General features: G+C 38.9%; 2 protein-coding genes across 2 annotated transcripts; both read left to right on the top strand.

The window, feature by feature from the left end:
• Positions 1-1,448: 1,448 nt before the first annotated feature.
• On the top strand, positions 1,449-4,897 carry LOC149023496 (phenylalanine ammonia-lyase-like). Its single transcript, XM_089144027.1, has 2 exons — positions 1,449-2,086; positions 2,938-4,897. The coding sequence occupies exons 1-2, from the start codon at positions 1,695-1,697 to the stop codon at positions 4,685-4,687; spliced, it is 2,142 nt and encodes a 713-aa protein (XP_089000153.1). The 5' UTR covers positions 1,449-1,694; the 3' UTR covers positions 4,688-4,897.
• Positions 4,898-16,890: 11,993 nt separating this feature from the next.
• Positions 16,891-20,302, top strand: LOC149023495 (phenylalanine ammonia-lyase 1-like). The gene is made up of 2 exons (XM_089144026.1): positions 16,891-17,389; positions 18,327-20,302. Exons 1-2 carry the CDS (start codon positions 16,998-17,000, stop codon positions 20,074-20,076), a joined length of 2,142 nt encoding a protein of 713 aa, XP_089000152.1. The 5' UTR covers positions 16,891-16,997; the 3' UTR covers positions 20,077-20,302.
• Positions 20,303-22,525: the final 2,223 nt, after the last annotated feature.

Raw genomic sequence — 22,525 nt, 5'->3', positions numbered from 1 at the left:
TTGAGAATGTGTTTGGTTAAGATCAATGACTCAACACATCTAGGAAACATGTGGTCTTTCATTATAAAAAAGGGGTTTCAACAGTATCAGATGAAGATAATACTGCATGTATAACTCAATTGAAGGGATGATACATCAAAGGAGATAAAACAAAACATATTTCACCAAAATTCTTTTTCATTCATGATCTTCAATAAAATGGTGAAATCGATATTCAACAAATTCGCTCAAATGATAATTTGACATATTTATTTACTAAGGCATTGCTTACTTCAAATTTTGAAAAATTGGTACATAATATTGAGATATGCAGACTCAAAGATATTCACTGATATTATCATCATGAAGAATAAAATACATGTTGCACTCTTTTTCTCTTCACTAAGGTTTTGTCCCATTGGGTTTTCCTAGTAAGGTTTTTAATGAGACAACTAGTGATATTTATTATTTAGATATGTATTTTCTTTTTCTTTCACTAAGATTTTTCTGACATGGTTTTTTCTTAGTAATGTTTTAATGATCTACATTATCTATTGATTGACATTCAAGGGAGAATGTTATAAATAATATTGATTGTGGATGTTCATCACCCGATTCACCTCCAAATAGATAATACTTTCAATTGAAGATCTCAATCACTTCAACATGCAATCTTGGTGATATACATTCCCATCTTAATTGAATATCACAGTTATCTCAATACACAATATTTGCATTCAATATTTCCATTCTATGCACCTTCTATCTTGGACGACAATCTATCCTTCCATATCAAGAACATTTTATTGTTTTCAAGAACCATATATTCTATTTCTTCGTAAACTTTGATATTTCTTTATCAGAGAAGGTACTACTTCTACTATAAATATGTAATGCACTTAACTCAATGGAAAGTTTGATTGATCTCGTTCTATTTTTTTTTTCTTTTTCTGTCTCATATATTTCTTTATTTTATGTCAATGGATTTACTTCAATATGTTAATATCCATTTTTCTATTTAGATACAGGATAAGGTAATGTCACAATACTCCCATCTACTAAATTTTTTAATCCATTGGAGAACCTAAGTTAGGTGTAGAAATAAAAAGTATCAGAGGGAGGAAATCACAAGGAAAAGATAAAAAAATGGAAAAGAAAGATATCCAACCAAACAAGAGTGAAAGAGACAGATTGTTTCTCAAAGTGGGTAAGTGAAATGGGTTCCACACTAAACAACCCCCCACCACCTTCAAAAGAAACTCTGGTGTTGAAACTTGAAAGTGACTCTCTTGCTTACTATCTTTGTCTTGCACCTATTCTTTAATGAATTGATTTATTCGTTTATGGCCTCTTAGTACATGGTTGGCGGGCTAAGCTTAATTTCTTCCTGAGACATTTTCAACTAACCCATTTTCATCCTCACCCAACTCTCTCGTCTAGTAACCTCTATTTAAAGGACTTCTCTCAGCTCAACCAACTCAGGAAATTCACTAATAAAATTCTTGAATTTCCTTCTTTTCTTCTCTGGTTTTGATTATCTTTTCTGCTTAATTCTGCTTCTGTTTCACGTAGTAGCTGTAGAGTGAGGAGTGTTTGTTTGTAAGTTTATACTCTTTCATTCAAGAAGAAGAAGAAGAAGAAGAGAGTGAGGAGTGTTTGTTTGTAAGTTTATACTCTTTCATTCAAGAAGAAGAAGAAGAAGAAGAAGAAGAAGAATGGAATTTGCAAGGAAAACTGGAACTGGGCATGTTTCAATCTGCCTTGAAGACCCTTTAAACTGGGGAGTGGCAGCAGAAGGTCTCAAAGGAAGCCACCTTGATGAGGTGAAGCGTATGGTGACTGAGTACCGGAAGCCTCTCATCAATCTTGATGGTGAGACACTCACTGTAGCACAGGTGGCTGCAATCGCCACCCGAGAAGCCACCGGTGGCGGCAGAGTAACGGTGGAGCTTTCGGAGGCGGCGAGAGCTGGAGTTAAAGCCAGTAGCGATTGGGTTATGGAGAGCATGAACAAAGGGACACACGTCTATGGTGTTACTACTGGGTTTGGTGCCACTTCACACAGGAGAACTAACCAAGGAGGTGCCCTTCAGAAAGAACTCATCAGGTCTGAAAATTATTTCTGTAAATTAATTCCAAAATCAATTATGTTTGTCCAAACATGTCAAGCTTCTAATTAAGGTTAAGAAAAAAAAAGAGGTTCATTTTTAATCTTCCTACCCCGTTTAACTGTTTGGTAGGTATTACTTAGATTGTATATGGCCATGATTTTTTTCAAAAATGCTTTTAAATTTGTATTGAATATGAATTTATCATCGAGATAAAACCCAAAACCGAAATTTAATTACTTGCATATCTCCCAGCGTTAACTGTAGAAATTCTGGTAAAATTCTAGAGACGCGGCTAATAGAGAGATTTTAAGAATCGAGTAGATTTAGAAAATTAATTTAAAATTTAGTTAAAATAAAATAAAGACCATTGGAACTAAGCTGAGAAGATAATTTTGCGTATATATATTATTATTTTAAATTTCTCTTTTCTTTCATTGAATCGGGTGAAGATATATGTTTTTGTTCTTTTCATACTTCACCACATATTATGAGATGATCTATCTTTGATTTTTCTTATTGAAATTTAGAAATGAATCTCTCCCATAATGTGTGGTGTAAAAATATGAAGATAACCCAAACTTTAACCTTAACAAGTAAAGAACTCAAGTCTCTTTCCTCACAGTCACAGATCTTGAAGGAAGGAGGTTGGTGAGACTATTTACAAAGTAAATGATAAATCATAAGTCCTTAAATGCCACCTCATTTGGTGGGCCCTTTCCCACCAAATTAGATAAATATTGTCAGTGATAGTTAAAGCTGCTGAGCCGGGTTCGGGTTTGGATTTTGAGTTGATGAAATTGTTATGTACATTGACCATTTACCAATTTATTGTGTAACATGATCTCAGGGTCTTGAATGTTGGAATCTTTGGGAACGAGACAGAATCTAGCCACACACTACCAAACTCGGCTACAAGGGCAGTCATGCTAGTTCGGATCAACACACTCCTTCAAGGCTACTCGGGTATCCGGTTCGAGATATTAGAAACCATGGCCAAGTTCTTAAACACCAACATCACTCCATGCTTGCCACTGCGTGGGACCATCACTGCCTCAGGAGATCTCGTCCCTTTATCTTACATCGCAGGGTTCCTAACAGGTCGGCCTAACTCCAAAGCAAGGGGCCCAGATGGAGAGTGGCTTAATGCTGCCGATGCCTTTCGTGCGGCTGGGATTGACTGCGGATTCTTTGAGATGAAACCTAAGGAGGGTTTTGCACTTGTGAATAGTACAGCCGCTGGATCAGGATTAGCATCAGTGGTCCTCTTTGAAGTTAACATCCTGGCCGTCCTTGCTGAAGTTATATCAGCCATCTTTGCTGAGGTGATGCAGGGAAAACCGGAATTTACAGACCATTTGACCCACAAATTGAAACATCACCCAGGTCAAATTGAAGCAGCCGCCATCATGGAATACATATTGGACGGTAGCTCTTATGTTAGAGCAGCAAAAAAGCTACATGAGATGGACCCCTTGCAGAAACCCAAACAAGATCGCTACGCTCTCCGTACATCTCCACAATGGTTGGGCCCACTGATCGAAGTGATAAGAACCTCCACGAAATCAATCGAACGTGAGATCAACTCGGTTAACGACAACCCTTTGATCGACGTGTCACGCAACAAGGCCCTCCACGGTGGCAATTTCCAAGGAACCCCAATTGGAGTATCCATGGATAATACCCGCTTAGCTATTGGATCCATCGGAAAACTCCTCTTCGCTCAATTTTCCGAATTGGTTAACGATTTCTACAATAACGGTCTTCCTTCGAATCTCTCCGGTGGCCGAAACCCTAGTTTGGATTATGGTTTCAAAGGTGCAGAGATTGCCATGGCTTCTTACTGCTCAGAGCTTCAATTCTTGGCAAACCCGGTCACCAATCATGTCCAGAGCACAGAGCAGCACAACCAAGATGTTAATTCCTTGGGTCTCATCTCTTCTCAAAAGACGGCAGAAGCAGTGGAGATCTTGAAGCTCATGTGTTCGACATTCTTGGTGGCGCTCTGCCAAGCCGTCGATTTGAGACATTTGGAGGAGAATTTGAAGCACACGGTGAAGAACACAGTGATTGAAGTAGCAAAGAAGGTTCTGACCATGGGAGTGAATGGTGAGCTCCACCCATCGAGGTTCTGTGAGAAAGATCTGCTTTTGGTGGTGGATCGGGAGCAGTTGTTTGCTTACATTGACGATCCTTGCAGCGCCACCTACCCATTAATGCAGAAGCTAAGACAGGTCCTCGTCGACCACGCTCTGAAAAACGGCGAGGAAGAGAAGAACCCTAGAAGTTCCATTTTCCAGAAAATCAGTGCTTTCGAGGAGGAATTGAAGGCAGCTTTACAAAAAGAAGTGGAGGCGACGAGGAGCGCGGTGGAGAGCGGGAACGCAACGATCAAAAACCAAATTGAGGAGTGCAGATCGTATCCTCTGTATAAGTTTGTTAGGGAGGAATTGGAAACTGCTCTGCTTACGGGAGAGAAGGTGAAGTCACCTGGAGAGGATTTCGATAAGGTGTTCATAGCTATGTGCCAAGGGAAGATCATTGACCCTCTACTCGATTGTCTCAAGGAATGGAATGGAGCTCCTCTACCAATCTGCTAGTTCCTCTACTCTGCTATGTAAATGGTCTTAGCTTTTGTTGCCTTGTGTGTTACAATGAGGTGAACTCCCATAAATGTAATATATATGTATGTCAGCAAGTCTTTTTCCTTTATTACCTCTCTTCCTTCATCAATGTTGATTATGATACTACGAGATTGCCTCCATCTAGGTTTGGATGAGATCATACAAAAGAATCAGTGGATTCCATTTGTGCACTATAAACAAGTGTTTAATTTGAATTCTTTTTTTGGTGAACTAACATTCATTTCAAAGAACAGGGGCAAGATAAGGTGTTAGAAATTACATAGATCCAACAACCAAGTAGTGGAATTTGGTCAATTAGTCCTCCCTGTCAAGATAACTGCATTTCCAGCTAGAGAATGAGCAACTAAATTGCATTCCCTAAGAACAAAGTGAAGACTATAAGACAAAAAAAATGAAGAGAGGTATGCAATTGAGAGTTAAGAATATTGATCAACTGCTAACAATCACTTTCTACCATGAGATAATCAAACCCCTCCGCAGCTACAGCAAGAAGACCCTCTCGAATTGCCAAGGCTTCACCCTCGATAGGTGAAGAGAAGTGAGAAGGAATCGAGACCGCAACTGAAGGAGCTCCCCTATGATCTCTAAAGACAAAACCCAAACCTCCATTCTTATTCTTGAGGGCAACATCCGAGTTCAATTTGAGAACCCCTGTAGGAGGGGGTGTCCAAGATTGGTTTGAGGTAGTCACAGTGGCAGCAGACTCACTCTTCACATCTAGAAACCGAACAACGTTTGTATAATCTCTAGCTTCCTTTAAGGCTTGCTGAATTATATGATTAGGAGAAAAAGTTGCCCCTTCAAATAGAAGCCTATTTCGAGTTTGCCAAAGTTCCCAACAGATGAAGGAAGAAAGACATGAAATTCTATGCATATGTTGTTTATCTTTTCCAACTGTTCTCCAAGCTTGAATGAAACCTGAGAGAGAGAGAGAGAGACATTAGAAAGGGAAACCAAGAGGGTAAGAATGCCACATAGCTCTAATGATTGAACAATCCAAGAAGAATGTCTTCCACAATTTCTTCTTTCTCTCCATATCTAGGGCAACTAGCATCATTTATCAAATTCTTGTTTCTTAAAGATACAACACTAGCTAAACCACCCGAGAGAGCCCTCCAAAGGAAAGTTTAAAGCTTTGGCGGGGCTTTACAATTCCACATAGACTTCCACACCTCCTTAGGAACTTGTATTTGATGAAAATCTGCACTTCTTAGTTGGGACATTTCGCTATCTTTCAAATCACATAACAAATGATAAGCTGATTTTATTGATAACAAACCATTATTAGTCAATCCCCAAACCAGCTTATCTTCCCCTAGGAAAGAACAATCTTAATGTTAAGAATGGCTTCAAAATCTTCAACATGAAAACAACTTCTAATCAAGTCTTCTTTCCAAACCCGGTTTGTTTGATCAATCAATTCAACCACCCAAGTAACTTGATATGATCTAGTGTTAGGATGAAGAAGCTTGAAACCAAGATTTTTTGGTGACCAATTGTCCTCCCAAATCCTAATCTTGTCCTCTATGCCAATTCTCCACAATAAGCCATTCATTAGAACATTTCTTCATTCAAGAATCCTTCTCCATGCCCAAGAGGGATTGGAGATAATTTTAGCTTCAAAAAAACTACAATGAGGGTAGCAAATTTGTTTATAAAATTCAGTCCAATAAGAGTGAGGTTTAGATCATAACTTCCAAGCAAGCTTAACATAGAAAAGCTCTATTTTGAAGCTCAGGATCTCTAAAACACAACCCATCTTTATCTTTTGATTTGCTCATTCTCCTCTAGGAAACCCAACAAAGTCTCCTATCATGCTCTTTGTTGCCCCCAATAAAATTGAGTATTAGCACACTTTAATCTCTTGTGGTATGAAGTAGACAATTTGAAATGTGATGCAGCATAATTAAGGCTGCTCAATGCAATTGACTTCACCATAATTTCTTTACAAGCATCGGAGAGAAGCTTGCCCTTCCAACCTTGAATTCTGGCCTGGGTCTTTTCCTCCACCTCTCTAAATAAGTTCTTAACCATCCCAAACTCCACTGGTAACCCCAGATATTTTTTTGGTCCCTCCTCATGTGGAATCTTAAGGATTTTAGAGAACCACCTTTTCATCTTAGAAGGGGTGTTTGGGCTGAAAGTCAAAGAGGTTTGTGACAGTTTATACTTTGACCACTAGCTAGACAATAAAAGTCTAAATATGCTTTCAGGTTGTGCACTTTCTTAAGTCCCACTTCAGCAAATAAGATACTATCATCTGCAAATAGCAAATGAGAAAGGGGGGAGCTTCTATTTCTGACCTTGATACCATGGATGAACCCATTCTTCTCTGCTTCCATTATAATACCACTCATTGCTTGAGCACATAGGACAAAGATTGCAAGGAAGAGGGGATCTCCTTGTCTGATACCCCTACTTGGAGTGATGTTGGGTTGGGGAATGCCATTAACAAGGATGCTTTATGTAACAGATGTAATGCAAGACATTACCATATCTATCCATTTCCTAGAAAAGCCCAAAGTAGTAATGACCTCTTCAGTGAATTTTCACTCCATCATGTCGTATGCTTTCTTCATATCAAGTTTAATGGCCATGGCCATCAAAATTTTCCCCCTTTTTTCTTCTTCCTTATATAATGAAATGCCGTATGTGCCATCAAAACATTGTCAGATATAAGTCTTTGGGGGAATGAAAGCCGATTGAGGTGGTGATATAATGGTATCAAGATGCACATTAAGCCTTGTAACCAGGATCTTGCTAATGACTTTAGAAGTGACATTACAAAGGCTTATGAGTTTAAATTGATCCACTATCTTAGGCTGATCTACCTTAGGGATTAAATAGATATAAGTAACATTTGAAGCAAAGGACATGCAACCAGAGCTAAAGAATTCAAGAACAAATTTAATGACATCTGGACTTACCAAATCCCAAATTTTTTTATAGAAAGCAGGAGGAAGTCCATCCGGCTCTGGAGATTTTAAAGGAGCCATATCCCAAATAACTTCTTTGATTTCCTTCTTCGTAGGAGTGGCATCAAGATAATCGTTCATCTCTGTAGTCACAAGCCTTGGCAAAGCCAACAAAGCCAACTTAAGAGCTTCCTCATCTACCTATTGAGATGAAAAAATGTTGTTGTTTTGATTTTGAATAAGTTCCTTAATCCCCTTTTCAGTTTCCAATCACCATCTTCATTTTTAAGAGCAAGGATTTTGTTATGTTTTCTTCTCTGAATAGCCCAAGTATGAAAGAATTTGGTATTTCGATCTCGAAGCTTAGCTTTTTGCATCTAATGTATTTCTTCTCTTTGAAATGCTAATTGCAATTGAGCCTGAACTTCATCCTCTCTACTCTGGTTTGCCTCTGAAGGTGGGGCATCTTGAAGCACTTCCAATTCGGCTAGTAACTCTTCAATTTTCTTTTGAATTTTACCAGATACCTTCTTATTCCAGTGAGTAAACACCTGCTAACAACTTCTATTTTTTTGTTGAATTACTTCAAAAGCCTTGCCGTGGGTGGGAATTTTTCAGGCTTGTTTTGCAATATTTTTGCATTTAATCATGCATGAACCACATTGCTTCAAATGGAAAGGTCTCTTAACCTTTAGGCATTTGACCAACAGTGTCTAGACTAATGGAAAGATGGTATGAACCAATGGTGCTTTGAACTATCACTTCAACATTTGCAAACTGTCTTTCCTAAGCTTCATTGGCCACCTATCTGTCTAATTTAATTTTTATGTTTCCATATCTTTTTCTTTTATTAGACCAAGTAAAGACAGCTCCTTTAGACTTTATATCAAATAAGTGACATGCATCAAGGAAACCTCTAAACATTCCCATGTCCTTAGCATTATTTCTAAGTCCACCTTGTTTCTCTGTACATTGCAAAAAAGAATTAAGATCACTTGTGCAAGCCCAAGCTTCATCTCTGTCTCTCCTTAGATCTTTCAACTTTTCCCAAACCAAGTAGCTCTTCTCCCTTACAGGCTCTCCATGAACCAAAGTAAGATAGAAATTCGCTTCAGTTTTTGGGTAAACTCTGGTGTCAATAATCCTTTGATCTGCATAGAGAATTTGCACATGAACTTCATCATTCCACAGCACCAAGAGACCACCTGCAACATTCACAGAGGGAACGGAGAAAGAGTTGTCCATCTTCAATTTACGCTCTAGCACCATTATTTTCTTTTCAGAGAAATGGGTTTCCATTAGAAATATAAAATTAGGTTTGATTCTTCTTGAGAGACTAGTGAGGGCCAGAACTATCAAAGTTGCTCCCTATGCCTTGACAGTTCCATGAAATGAGTTTCATGGGGCCTCTTAGGGTTTTTCCCCCAACCACCAAAGGGTTCTTCATTAAAAAATGTTCTTATGCATTTACCAGATCATGATCCATAGCTGTAGTGTCCTCCTCTTCTATTGAAGATTTTTCTCTCTTACATCCAAAAATTTTCCTCAAAGGTTGGTTAGGAGTGGGTTTTGGAAGGTTTAAGAGGTTGCTCTAATATTCGATGGTTGCTTTTTATTGTTCTGAGGTTGAAGAAAGGCTGACTCAGGTGGAGGGATTAAAGTATTCAGTTCATGGGTTAAATTAAGCTCTTTTGGGTTTAGTTGATTTTGGGCTTGCAAGCATTGGGTCAAACAAGGATTTGGGTCCATTTGGGTTGGGCTGCCATATGTTTCAATAAGTAAGGGAGGTTCCAAACTTAAATTGTTGGACTGTGGGCTATGGCAAATGGGTGGGCTCATATTGTATTGGGAGGAAGCTTGTTGGATATTTACTTTAGAGAGCATTGGCAGAAGGGTAGTGAGCTGGATTACCACATTTGGATTTTGGTTGAGCTGAGCTTGCAACACATCCGTAAGTTGATGTGTGCCAAGAGTCATGCCATGAGTGGGTGGAATAGGGGTTGTTGTCATTAGGGGCGGACTCAGGATTGAATATTGGGGTGGCCGAAGAATGGATGTCTAGATTGGGGAAGCACAAATGCTTTTTCGCCGCACATATTGTGTGGGCCCTTATAAGACCCATTGGGGGTCCCACCTATGAATTATTTTATTATATTAAGGAATATGCCCACATATATTTGACAAAAATGGGTAAATTATTGATAATGATATTTTTTTTCAACAAGATATATGTAAATTAAAGCATCAGTACAAAAAAAATACACATGACTTCCAACCCTAAAAAGTCATATGTAGACCAATTTTTTTTAGGTAAGAGATGCAAACCAATGGTAGTTAGTTACTTTACTAACTGTAAACATTTTATTTATAATATAAAATCAAATATAAAAAATTGCAGAAGAAATAAAGAAACAAAGAATATAAAATCAAATAAAGAATAACAAAGAAAAAAAATGAAAAAAAAATATAAACAAGAAATAAATTGAGAAAAAGAAAGAGTATCTAATTGTGGAGAAAATTTTTCCCCAAATTTTCCTTAACTAACGCTTATAGGAAGGGAAGAAGAATAAATAGGAAGAAAAGAGGAGAGGGGAGAGATGAGAGACATGAGAGGATGAATAGTGATTGAGGAATTAGTTTCTAATTCAAAATGACATTTTGAATTTCTAATAAGTAAAAAGAAAAGGTGTGAGAGAAAAGAAAGGGGAGAATAAATAGGGAATGAAGAGTTAGTTTTTAACTAGAGATGACAATTATACCCATTATTTTACCTTTAAAAATTGTTTTCAATATTGAAGGGGGCAAATAGTGACATTTCACATGTGAGAAGAGAAAAAAACTGAAAAAATAAAAAAAAATAATTGAAAAAGTGAAAAGCTTATGGAATTATAAAAAAAAGTAAAAAAAATCCATCGGCCCCTTTGTGGGTCCGCCCCTAGTTGTCATGATGTGATAAAAGTGATGGATAGGGGACAATGGGGAGGCTGAGTTGACTGGGTGGTGTTTAGGTGCTGACTTGAGGAAGGAGGAGCAAGTTGCAAGACTTTGGGCCATGTGTATTGGGACCGTGTAGTAGCATTTATGTGAGAGAGAGGTGGTGGCAGCTTTGTATTTGCTAGTGTTAGATGGAAGTTTGTCTTGGGGTTATTAAACTCACTGTTCATTGGTCTTTGACCATTGGAAGAGGAACTCACCGGAGTTCTACCATCAACAATAGGAGCTTGGAGTATCAATCTCATCGGGGGTATACTAGCTCTCACATTACCGCCAATTGATGGTTGGGGGGCTTCTGGACATTGATGAACATTGCAATGGTGGGTTCTTGTGTGAGAGATCTGAGAATTATGGAAGGTTTCACAGTACATTTCATCATGACCCAGGATACCACACAGAGTACAGAACACAGGTAATCGCTCATATTGAACAAAAAAAAATTATGACGTACCATTCCTTCTCTGAATCCGGATATTCTCTTTTAATGGACGATGCACATCCATGTTAATACGACATTTAAAAAATGCTTCCATAGAGTGCCGCCATCACCTTGAATCTGCAGAACTTTACTTGGTGTACCCAGTTTTTGAGCTAACTTCCAGCCAATTCCAACTTGAACAGCTCAATCGGCACTTTATGAATGTGAATCCAAAGGTTCGTCGGGAGAAAGCTGCACAGAGCTTCACTTGACCACCGCTCCAATATAATAAGATTACTTGCTACAGTCCATGGTTCTCCTTGTAACACATTTTCAATGCCCAACTTGTGTTTAAACTGAAACGTATAGCAATGTTCTGCAACTTGATCAATATGAAATCCATGGAGAAGATGCCATGCCTTTACAAGCCCTTCCGTGACTGCTTGTCTCCAATATGGTCTACCAGCAAGGATTTTCCTTGCAAGAACTAGTTCCTCTTGTCAGTCCAGCCTCTCTTCTTTATCATCCTCTAGGATAAGAGGCTCATTTATGTCTGCAAAATCTGGTGGGGAGGGGGTTTGGTGGATTTGGTGAGTGGCAAGAGTTGGATGACTCACCTTGCATCAGAACTTAAATGGAGAAACGAGGTTTACAGAGGAAAATGGCACTCTGGAGGGAGGACTATTAACAACACTCCAGAAGGAGGGAAGTGACAAACCGAACTCTGTTGGATGGAGTCAAGAAGAGATTAGAATTCAATAAAACTTTGTGGGTTGAGGAACTCTCGAACGTTCTCTTGGCTTACAGAACAACGGTTTGCACACCAACATGAGAAACTACGTTCAAATTGGCTTACAGATCAAAAGCTTTGGCTCCAGTAGAAGTAATGGCAAGGACCCTTAGAGAATGGGAGTTCAAAGAAAAAGCTAATGAGCAAGGCTTGATTGATAGCTTAGATTTGCTTGACGAAGTCCGAACGAGAGCCATTGCTCGAACTCAGCACTACCAAAGGAATTTTGCATCACATTATAATGCCCAAGTGAAGTACAGACAATACCGTTTGGGAGATTTAGTTCTCAGAAACATCCTAGCATCTGATCCTCGTCATCAAAGGAAATTGGATCCTTCATGGGAAGGACTATACATGATCATGAAATCAATAGGTTCGGGGGCCTATAAGTTGAAGAATCTAACAATTGATCCTGAGCTTGACCGATCATGGAATGCGAGACATCTAAAAAGTTCTATCCTTAGCTGTTATTATAGTTGCAATTTTAAGATGTAACTTGAATCAAATTTCAAATTTTCAATGCAAATCATATTTTCGACACCAAACCTCTTTTGAATGGAGGCATATGAAATGAAGGGTGTAGCAATACAATCAATTCAAAAGGCTTCGGTGTTAACCGATTGAGTCCTCCAAAACTTAACACTTAAAAAGGAAAGTACAACTTAGTGCCAAGAGTGGATCTATCTTGTGAGCTGAGTAGTACTATGCTTGTAACATCCTCAACTCCAACCAACAAACATAGACATCCCATCACATTTTATTCATATGGTTTTCAAAGTACTCAACAACTGTAACTTTATAAGTCTGATCATCAACATGCCTGAGATAACTAGTCTGAGGGAATACGCAATTTGGATAGGGAAGTCCTAATGAAAAGGGTATTTGTTGTGGTATTTGGGAAAACATGAAAGAAACAAAAAAAAAATTGAAAATTTGGGAAAGCTACAAAACTTGCGGGAAAAAGTTTCAGATTTCCATGAAATTTCTTAAGTTTCTATGGAATTTCTCAAGTTTTCACGAAATTTCTTATGTTTCTCACGAAATTTGGGAATTTTTTTTTCTCATGAACCAAGCTGGTTCAGCTGTGTTGAACCAGGTTTTGAGGTTTCAACGAAATTTCGAGTGTTTCAATTGAAACTTGAGATTTTTTTTTTGTCCCCTAGTTTTTCATTTCGAGATTTTCAAAATAAGAAATTTGGCAAGTTTCAACGGAATTTTGTTCTATAGCTGTAACTATGGTGGGATTGGAGTGAGAGCAGGAAGGCTGCTTGGGAGGTTTAGTTGAATTGGTTCCATCGACATAGCCATAAAGGTCATGTGCATGAAGTAAAGGGAAAAATTGTGATTTCCATAGGAGATAATTGCTTCGATCAAGCTTTACAGGTAAGAGAAAAATGATATTTGTAGGTGAAATAATAAAACAAGCCACGGCAGTGGTGGAGCTCGAGGAAGCAGATACGCTCATTGTGGGGAGAAGAGAAGGTCTTGAGGATCATGTGGATAGTGGTCAGAGGTTGAAAAACTTACCAAGTTAGAATTTTATTTGAGAGAGAACTCAATTGAGAGATAATTCTTCCACACTCAAATTCGTGAGTGGGAGAGTCATATTAATATTATTTAAACTACAATATGAATATTTGAATTTAAATTACAACTTGTTTACAATCAAACTCTACAACTTATTGACACATTAACCGCAAGTCAAACTCTTCTTGATCGATTGGAGATAAGATCATTACGGTGGATTTGAATTTGAATTTGAATTCAAAATGCTTATCCTTTATAAACCCTATAACCTCGGAATAATGGAAGAACAATGCTAGAGAAGAACGACATGGCCATCGGTTTGGGATTGAAGAAATTTGTGCAAGATGATGTTTAATAAAAATCTAAAATAAGTTATATTAGTTCCTAGCCTTTTGACTAGGAAAACTAATGTGGACTGGGGGTTTGACCCTATGACCTCGGAATAATGGAAGAACAATGCTAGAGAAGAACGACAGCACGAGTGTACCCATAGCCGTAATTAGAAGAGACCACTAATCTAGCACTATATCTACCTCAAATGAAACACTCGGCAACATATCAGCGTGAATGATGCATTAACCTAGGAATTTACCATACAGATATGGTAACTGAATATCATGCCGACATGTTAAGTAAGGAGAAGATCAAGACCATCATAGAAAAGATCAAATCTAGTATCCCCATCCCCAATTTTCCTATATATAAAAGCGCCTTTGTATCAGAAAAAAAGAAGACCATCATAGAAGATTTAATGGACGTTCTACCTTAGGTTACTCCATATAAACCCTGAATCTACCACAGTCAGTCAAAGGTAACTGAAAACAACTGAAATCAAATTACTGCAATTCATCTGGATGGATCTCAAAGTTCAACCAAAGCTCACCTTAGAGGGTCAGATTTGGATGCAACAAATCTTGTCCAATCACTTGTTCATGTTCTATATATATGTCAAAGGCAGCTTTCCTTGAAGACCTAACAGCTACAACCCACCTTCTATTTCGGTGACAAATGCTTGGCTTCGGATCCAGGAAGGTGACCTCCCATTCATTGTTCATCACTACTCACCAACATCAGATACGTCAGAATAAAAACCTAAAACTAATTAATAAATCCAGAGAAGCATTGCATGGAATTACTTCAACATGTTGATATCCATTCTTCTATTTAGATATAGGATAAGTTGATGATCACAATACTCCCATCTACTAAGTTTCTTAATCCATTGGAGAACCTCAAGTTAGGTGTAGAAATAAACAGTATCAGAGAGAGGAAATCAAAAGGAAAAGAAAAAAAATGGAAAAGAAAGATATCCAACCAAACACTTCATCCAAAGAGATAGAGTAAGAGAGATAGGTTTTATGTTTAGTTATTGCACGGGAAGAACTGGATGGTTGGTCTTTGTTTCTCAAAGTGGGTAGGTGAAATGGGTTCCACACCAAACAACCCCCACCACCTTCAAAAAAAACTCTGGTGTTGAAACTTGAAAGTGACTCTCTTGCTTAATGTCTTTGTCTTGCACCTGTCTTTCATTACTATTCTTTAATCAATTGATTTATTTGTTAATGGCCGCCTCTTGGTACATGGTTGGTGGCCTAAGCTTAATTTCTTCCTTTTCTTACAGTTTCTCCCTTTACTTTGCCCAGGCCTTGAATTACACTCGATGCGGCTCTTCAACACCTTACATGGTGTTTCATGTTTGTCACTGTTTTGAAGTGAAAGCTTCCATGCCAGCATGCCAGCATGCCAGTGGCTTTTAAGTATTTTTTTTTCTTCTTCCACACATTCATTTCTGCCTTTTTTTTTGACTTTCATCTCTTATTGCTGAAAAAGGAAAGACAGTTTTTTTTTTTTTTTTGGATTTGTTGTTTTGTTTTCTTGCTCGATCACTAGAGATTATTTGGATCAAACTCTGCAGTCGTTTTCCTCCCAGCGTGAAGCATGTCACCTTTGGGTTGGTCGCTATGAATTATCTCTCTTTCTGAGATGTGTGTAATGCAGCTCAATAATATAAAATACGTTAAAAGACCTGACAAAAGCCGTTTCATTGTCTTCGAAACTTTTTACACACCCCTACACCCCTCAACGAATCCGGATCATCTCCCCGTGGCTTCCTGACTACAAAAATCAGTGGGTCCTACTGGTGAAAAAGCTTTTTTATTTTTTTATTTTTTTCTAAAAAGTGTTTTTCACCATGGGCCCCACTGGTTTTTGTGGTCAGAAAGCATCGGGGATCACTTTGTACTCCACGTCGGGGGAGCTGCTCCCCCATGGCTTTCTGACTACAAAAACCAGTGGGTCCCACTGGTGAAAAAGTTTTTTTATTTTTTTTATTTTTTTCAAAAAGTGTTTTTCACCTTGAGCCTCACTAGTTTTTGTGGTCAGGAATCGTCGGGAGCACTTTGTACTTCCCATTGGGGGAGCACTCTCTGTGCTCCCCCATGGCTTCCTGACCACAAAAACCAGTGGGTCCTACCAGTGAAAATTTTTTTTTATTTTTTTTATTTTTTTCAAAAAGTGTTTTTCCCCGTGGGCCCCATTGGTTTTTGTGGTCAGAAAGCGTCGGTGAGCACTTTGTACTCCCGTCGGGGTCGTTGATCCGGATTCCCCCATCAAATACCTAAGAGTTTATTTTAAGTTTTACACATATATATAATAAACTCTAATTATGTTGTTTTCTCAAGGAGAAAAAAATATACAGTAATGGTCCCTTCAAGGGTTGTTGAAGCATAGTGATTTGAGAAAAATATTAAAAACAAAAAGTAAAGAAATTTCTTGACTTGGGTTGTTGAGATTTCTGAAGACGGTCGTCGTGGCATTCTCCATAATTACCTGGAAAATCCGATCACATTCCCTGGAAATTCCATTTGGGAAGACCATCAGATTGAACAGATGGGAAACCGCAGGGAAATAAATGCATGGGAAATGTCAAATGTAGAGGAGCATAAATTGATCGTTTTTCACGCCTTATCACACTGTTTGGATTTCCTGGTTTTTTCCCTATCATTTCATTTTCCTTTCCTTTGTCCCGCTTCGAACCCTACTTGTCCTCTTATACTTTTATTTGTTGATTTGACCCAAAATTGATTTGATCATATAACATGATCGAGTAAAATCGTATAGTATCATTAAATTACCATCTAAACATACCAACTTCAATCTAGACTATGAGGGTATGTTGGTCTTTTTAAATGCCGGAACAAATTAATTAGAACACGAAATAATGACAAATGATTATGCCTAATTTAGAAAGATTATAATTAATGACCAAATGAGAAAATCTCTGAAATAGTCTCACCAACCCGAGTTCTAACGAGTGAAAATCCTCATCAGTACAGGGACCTATGGATCTGACGTGTTCACATACGATCCTACGTGGAAACATCTAAACCCTACAACAACATGAAGATCATACGGCTCTGAGACATTTTCAACTAACGCATTTTCATCCTCACCCAACTCTCTCGTCTCGTAGCCTCTATTTAAGGACTTCTCTCAGCTCAACCAACTCAGGAAATTCACCAATAAAATTCTTGAATTTCCTTCTTTTCTTCAGCTGTAGAGTGAGGAGTGTTTGTTTGTAAGTTTATATTCTTTCATTCAAGAAGAAGAAGAAGAGAGGAAATGGAATTTGCAAAGAAAACTGGAAATGAGCAATTTTCAATCTGCCTTGAAGACCCTTTAAACTGGGGAATGGCAGCAGAAGGTCTCAAAGGAAGTCACCTTGATGAGGTGAAGCGTATGGTGGCTGAGTACCGGAAGCCTCTCATCAATCTTGGTGGTGAGACACTCACCGTAGCACAGGTGGCTGCAATCGCCACCCGAGAAGCCACCGGTGACGGCAGCGTAACGGTGAAGCTTTCGGAGACGGCGAGAGCTGGAGTTAAAGCCAGCAGCGATTGGGTTATGGAGAGCATGAACAAAGGGACAGACAGCTATGGTGTTACTACTGGATTTGGTGCCACTTCACACAGGAGAACTAACCAAGGAGGTGCCCTTCAGAAAGAACTCATCAGGTCTGAAAATTATTTCTGTAAATTAATTCCAAAATCAACTATGTTTGTCCAAATATTTCAAGCTTCTAATTAAGGTTTGAAACCAATCTGCAACTGATCTGGGTTAGGTGATCCTTAAGAATCCTAGCTTGCCTTCAAAAGCTGTACTTAAAAACGATGTTTTTCTAACTTTTTAGGTATTTATTGTTAATGCTTTCTCTTTCAAGGTTAATTTTTTTTAAAAAAAATGTTAATCTTCCTTCACCGTTTAAGTGTTTGGTAGGTTTTTTTTTTTTTTTGGTTTGCCAACCCCGGTTTATAAACCGGTGGTTCGACCCGCATCGCACACTTGGCTGTGGTGGGTGAGTCTCTTAGCGAGGATTTTTTGCATCTACAAGGATTCAATACCCGAATCCTCTTAAGCGAACAAAGCTGCTTACCACTTGGACCAACCCCCTGTTGGTTAGATAGGTATCTCAAAATGATATATGGCCATGATTGTTTTTTCTTTCTAAAAAGCTTTTAAAATTTCTATTTAAATATAAATTTATCATCGAGATAAAACTAAGCTGAGAATATAATTTTGCGGTTATTTTATTTTTTTTTTATTTTTTTTTCATTGAGTTGGGGTCAGGCTATAGGTTTATTTTTTCATTAGAAGAGGGTCCATCTTTGATTTTTTTTTATTGAAATTTAAAAATAAAATTTCCTGTCTAATGTATAATGTAGAACATAACTCAGGTCCCCTTCAAGGAGGGAGGTTGGTGAGATACTTTACAAAGTAAATCATAAGTCCTTAAATGCCACCTCATTTGGTGGGCCCTTGCCTACCAAATTAGATAAATACTGTCAGCGATAGTGAAAGCTGCTGAGCTGGTTTCGGGTTTGGATTTTGAGTTGATGGAAATTGTTAATGTACATCGACCATTTACCAATTTATTGTGTCACATGATCTCAGGTTCTTGAATGCTGGAGTCTTTGGGAACGAGACAGAATCTAGCCACACATTACCAAACTCGGCCACAAGGGCAGCCTTGCTGGTTCGGATCAACACACTCCTTCAAGGCTACTCGGGTATCCGGTTTGAGATATTGGAAACCATGGCCAAGTTCTTAAACACCAACGTCACTCCATGCTTGCCACTGCGTGGGACCATCACTGCCTCAGGAGATCTCGTCCCTTTATCTTACATTGCAGGGCTCTTAACAGGCAGGCCTAACTCCAAAGCAAGGGGCCCAGATGGACAATGGCTTAATGCTGCCGATGCCTTTAGTGCAGCTGGGATTGACCACGGATTCTATGAATTGGAACCTAAGGAGGGTTTGGCTCTCGTGAACGGTACAGCCGTTGGATCAGGACTAGCATCAGTGGTCGTCTTTGAAGTTAACATCCTGGCCGTCCTTGCTGAAGTTATATCAGCTATCTTTGCTGAGGTGATGCAGGGTAAACTGGAATTTACAGACCATCTGACCCACAAATTGAAACATCACCCAGGTCAAATTGAAGCAGCCGCCATCATGGAATACATATTGGACGGTAGCTCTTATGTTAGAGCAGCAAAAAAGCTACACGAGATGGACCCCTTGCAGAAACCCAAGCAAGATCGCTATGCTCTCCGTACATCTCCACAATGGTTGGGCCCACTGGTCGAAGTGATAAGATCCTCCACGAAATCAATCGAACGTGAGATCAACTCAGTTAACGACAACCCTTTGATTGACGTGTCACGCAACAAGGCCCTCCATGGTGGCAATTTCCAAGGAACCCCGATTGGAGTGTCCATGGATAATACCCGCTTAGCTATCGGATCCATCGGAAAACTCCTCTTCGCTCAATTTTCCGAATTGGTTAACAATTTCTACAATAATGGTCTTCCTTCGAATCTCTCCGGTGGCCGAAACCCTAGTTTGGATTATGGCTTCAAAGGTGCAGAGATTGCCATGGCTTCTTACTGCTCAGAGCTTCAATTCTTGGCAAACCCAGTCACCAATCATGTCCAGAGCGCAGAGCAGCACAATCAAGATGTTAATTCCTTGGGTCTCATCTCTTCTCGAAAAACGGTAGAAGCAATGGAGATCTTGAAGCTCATGTGTTCGACATTCTTGGTGGCGCTCTGCCAAGCCGTCGATTTGAGACATTTGGAGGATAATTTGAAGCACACAGTGAAGAACACAGTGAGTCAAGTAGCAAAGAAGGTTCTGATCATGGGAGTGAATGGTGAGCTCCACCCATCGAGGTTCTGTGAGAAAGATCTACTTTTGGTGGTGGATCGGGAGCAATTGTTTGATTACATTGACGATCCTTGCAGCGCCACCTATCCATTAATGCAGAAGCTGAGACAGGTCCTCGTCGAGCACGCTTTGAAAAACGGTGAGGAAGAGAAGAACCCTAGCAGTTCCATTTTCCAGAAAATCAGTGCTTTCGAGGAGGAATTGAAGGCGGTTTTACCAAAAGAAGTGGAGGCGACGAGGAGCGCGGTGGAGAGCGGGAACGCAGCGATCAAAAACCAGATTGAGGAGTGTAGATCGTATCCTCTATACAAGTTTGTTAGGGAGGAATTGGAAACTGCTCTGCTCACGGGAGAGAAGGTGAAGTCACCTGGAGAGGATTTCGATAAGGTGTTCACAGCTATGTGCCAAGGGAAGATCATTGACCCTCTACTCAATTGTCTCAAGGAATGGAATGGAGCTCCTCTACCAATCTGCTAGTTCCTCTACTTTGCTGTGGACATTTTTTGTTGTTGTTGTTGCTTTCTGTGTTACAAAGAGTTGAACGAACTCCCATAAATGTTGCGAACTCCCATAAATGTTGCCTTCTGTGTTACAAAGAGTTGAACGAACTCCCATAAATGTAATATACATGTATGTCATGTATTCCTTTTCCTTTATAACCTCTCTTCCTTTATCAATGTCGATTTTTTTGTTTTTTTTTTTTAAATCAATCCCCTCCGCCCCAGTCCCTTGGTTGGAGCATCTGATGCTCGGACTAAGGGATTGATTTTTTTTTTGGGGGATTTGAGGTTCATCTCCCCAATTAACATTTGTAGAGGAGCTAGGGAATTTAATGCCTTCGAGAGAGTTTAAGAAAAGAAAATAATCTCCAATTACACTTCCATTATAACGGAATTGATAAGATAGATTTTTATATTAATGCTCCACCAGGTCCCAACAGTAGGTCCCCAACCTAGAGAGGGGAAAGGAGAAGACAAAGACCTCCCTGGGGAAGTTGAGTCTTTAACTGCTTTAACATTCCATCATTGGCCATCAATGTCAATTGTGATACTACGAGAATTGCCACCATTAAGGTTTGGAGATCATACAAAAGAACCAGTGGATTCCATTTGTGCACTGTAAACAAGTGTTTAATTTGAATTCAGGATAATGAAATGAAAACCCATTTCAGCATTTCTTTTCTTGATTCATCATTTCATTCCAGTCTATCAATCAAATGAGATGGGTGATGAGATTGTCTAGCTAGTTCTTATCCAATCATCACATCTAACAGGGTTCTTATGAAGTGAATTTATACATCTTTTGAAATGGTTGTGGTCCAAAAATCATGACTGGTCTCATTTACTTAAGTGCACTGTTGGGGATAATAGCACAGATGCTATAAAGAATTGGGGTGATCACCACAAATCAAAATTCTGATGGGGACAAGGGGTTGGTGGTGTTTGTTAGGTAGGTGTGGCCACTGGCCAACACTCCAAAAGAATCTAAAATTGATTCATAAGAATAAAAAATTTTGATTTTTGCACCCAAAAAAAACCACTAGATTGACTGTGGTATTGGAATCGTCATTTAACCCAAAAAAAAGGTTATGGGTCATCTTCATTTATTTTCCCGGTAGAGATTTACTATCAGCTAGAAGGTATTGCAACACTGTGCAGCCTATGGTCCAGATCGATATTATTGATGTTGAGCAGAAACCTTGACCACTCATTTTGTAGTTAAACTTTACCTTAAAAAAATCACTTTACACGAAATTAAATGAAACGAGTGATTCATATTTCATCTCGACTCCAAGTTTTGATTTAGACCGTAGGCTGCACAGTGGTACTGCGCAATAATTGTACAACACTGAAGTAATTTCGAAGAAAATGGTGAGGTATTGGTATTAGTGTGAGAAATTGTCATGGGTTGTCGGTGGTTGAAGTTTCTTCTCCAACAACATTCAAACTCCTTCCAAGGTGAAACAATGGTGGTGAGGTTGGGTCTCCTCTATGCATTTGGAGAAGGGAAGGGATAGAGTTATTGGAAGTGGAAGCTGGCAATTTGTCTCTTATTCTTTGGGTGGGATATACAAAGAAGAACATCACCTTATCATCTGTGGGGCTGGTGAGAGACATTCAAGAGTTGTCCAAGAGTTGATAGACTGCTGCCGACTCTTTTATCTTGAAAAGCATTGACTTAGGCATGCGATAGTTAGTGGTCATTTTCCACTCTTTGATTTGTTGAATTGTGTAATGCAAAACTTGGATTTAAAAATTTGTGCTTCTCCAGCTATAGCTGTTTCTCTCATCAATAAATAAGTTTGTTTCGTACCAACAAAAAAGTTTCATTAGTAAGATAAGGTTCGAAATGATGTTTCTCATTGATAAAATTTTACAGTATAAATAAGAGCTTCAAGAGTATGGCACAGAGTTAGCATGGAACAGAAGAAAAAAAGATCAAGGACCACAGGTTTTCGCATCAAATCCTCAGAAAATGGATTTGTATTAAAGATTTAAGTACTTTAGAGTTTAGAAAAAGATGCATTTTTGCGCAATCAAAGAAGGGGTAAAGGTAGCATTGGATATGGGAGTATGGCCACTCCAAATAGAATCAGACTCGCTGAAGGCCATAAGATTACTGGATCCAGAAGTTAACGAGCAAGGATCGATGGGAAGATTAGTTGCTGAAATTCGAAGCCTATATGCTTCTCGAGGCCATGTTAGATTTGGTCATGTGAGGCGTCAAAATAACAAGGCTGATGATTGGTTGTCTAAGAGGCGGCTAATTGGAAGAGATGATCTGGTCTTTTTTAATGATCCCCCGCAGGAAATGACAGACATCCTTAAAGATGATTGTCTCAAAGAGTTGTGCTCTAGTTTGATTTGTTTTGTTTTTTTGGTCTTTTGACCCGTTTTGTAACAAAAAAAAAAAAGTCCGGTCTCTA

The sequence above is a fragment of the Hakea prostrata genome, chromosome 2 (assembly GCF_041222555.1).
Source record: "Hakea prostrata isolate BN-2017 chromosome 2, UWA_Hpros_2, whole genome shotgun sequence".
In the NCBI taxonomy this organism is placed as follows: domain Eukaryota; kingdom Viridiplantae; phylum Streptophyta; class Magnoliopsida; order Proteales; family Proteaceae; genus Hakea; species Hakea prostrata.
The sequence above is the reverse complement of the archived record's forward strand: the minus strand, read 5'-3'. Positions and strand labels throughout refer to the sequence as shown.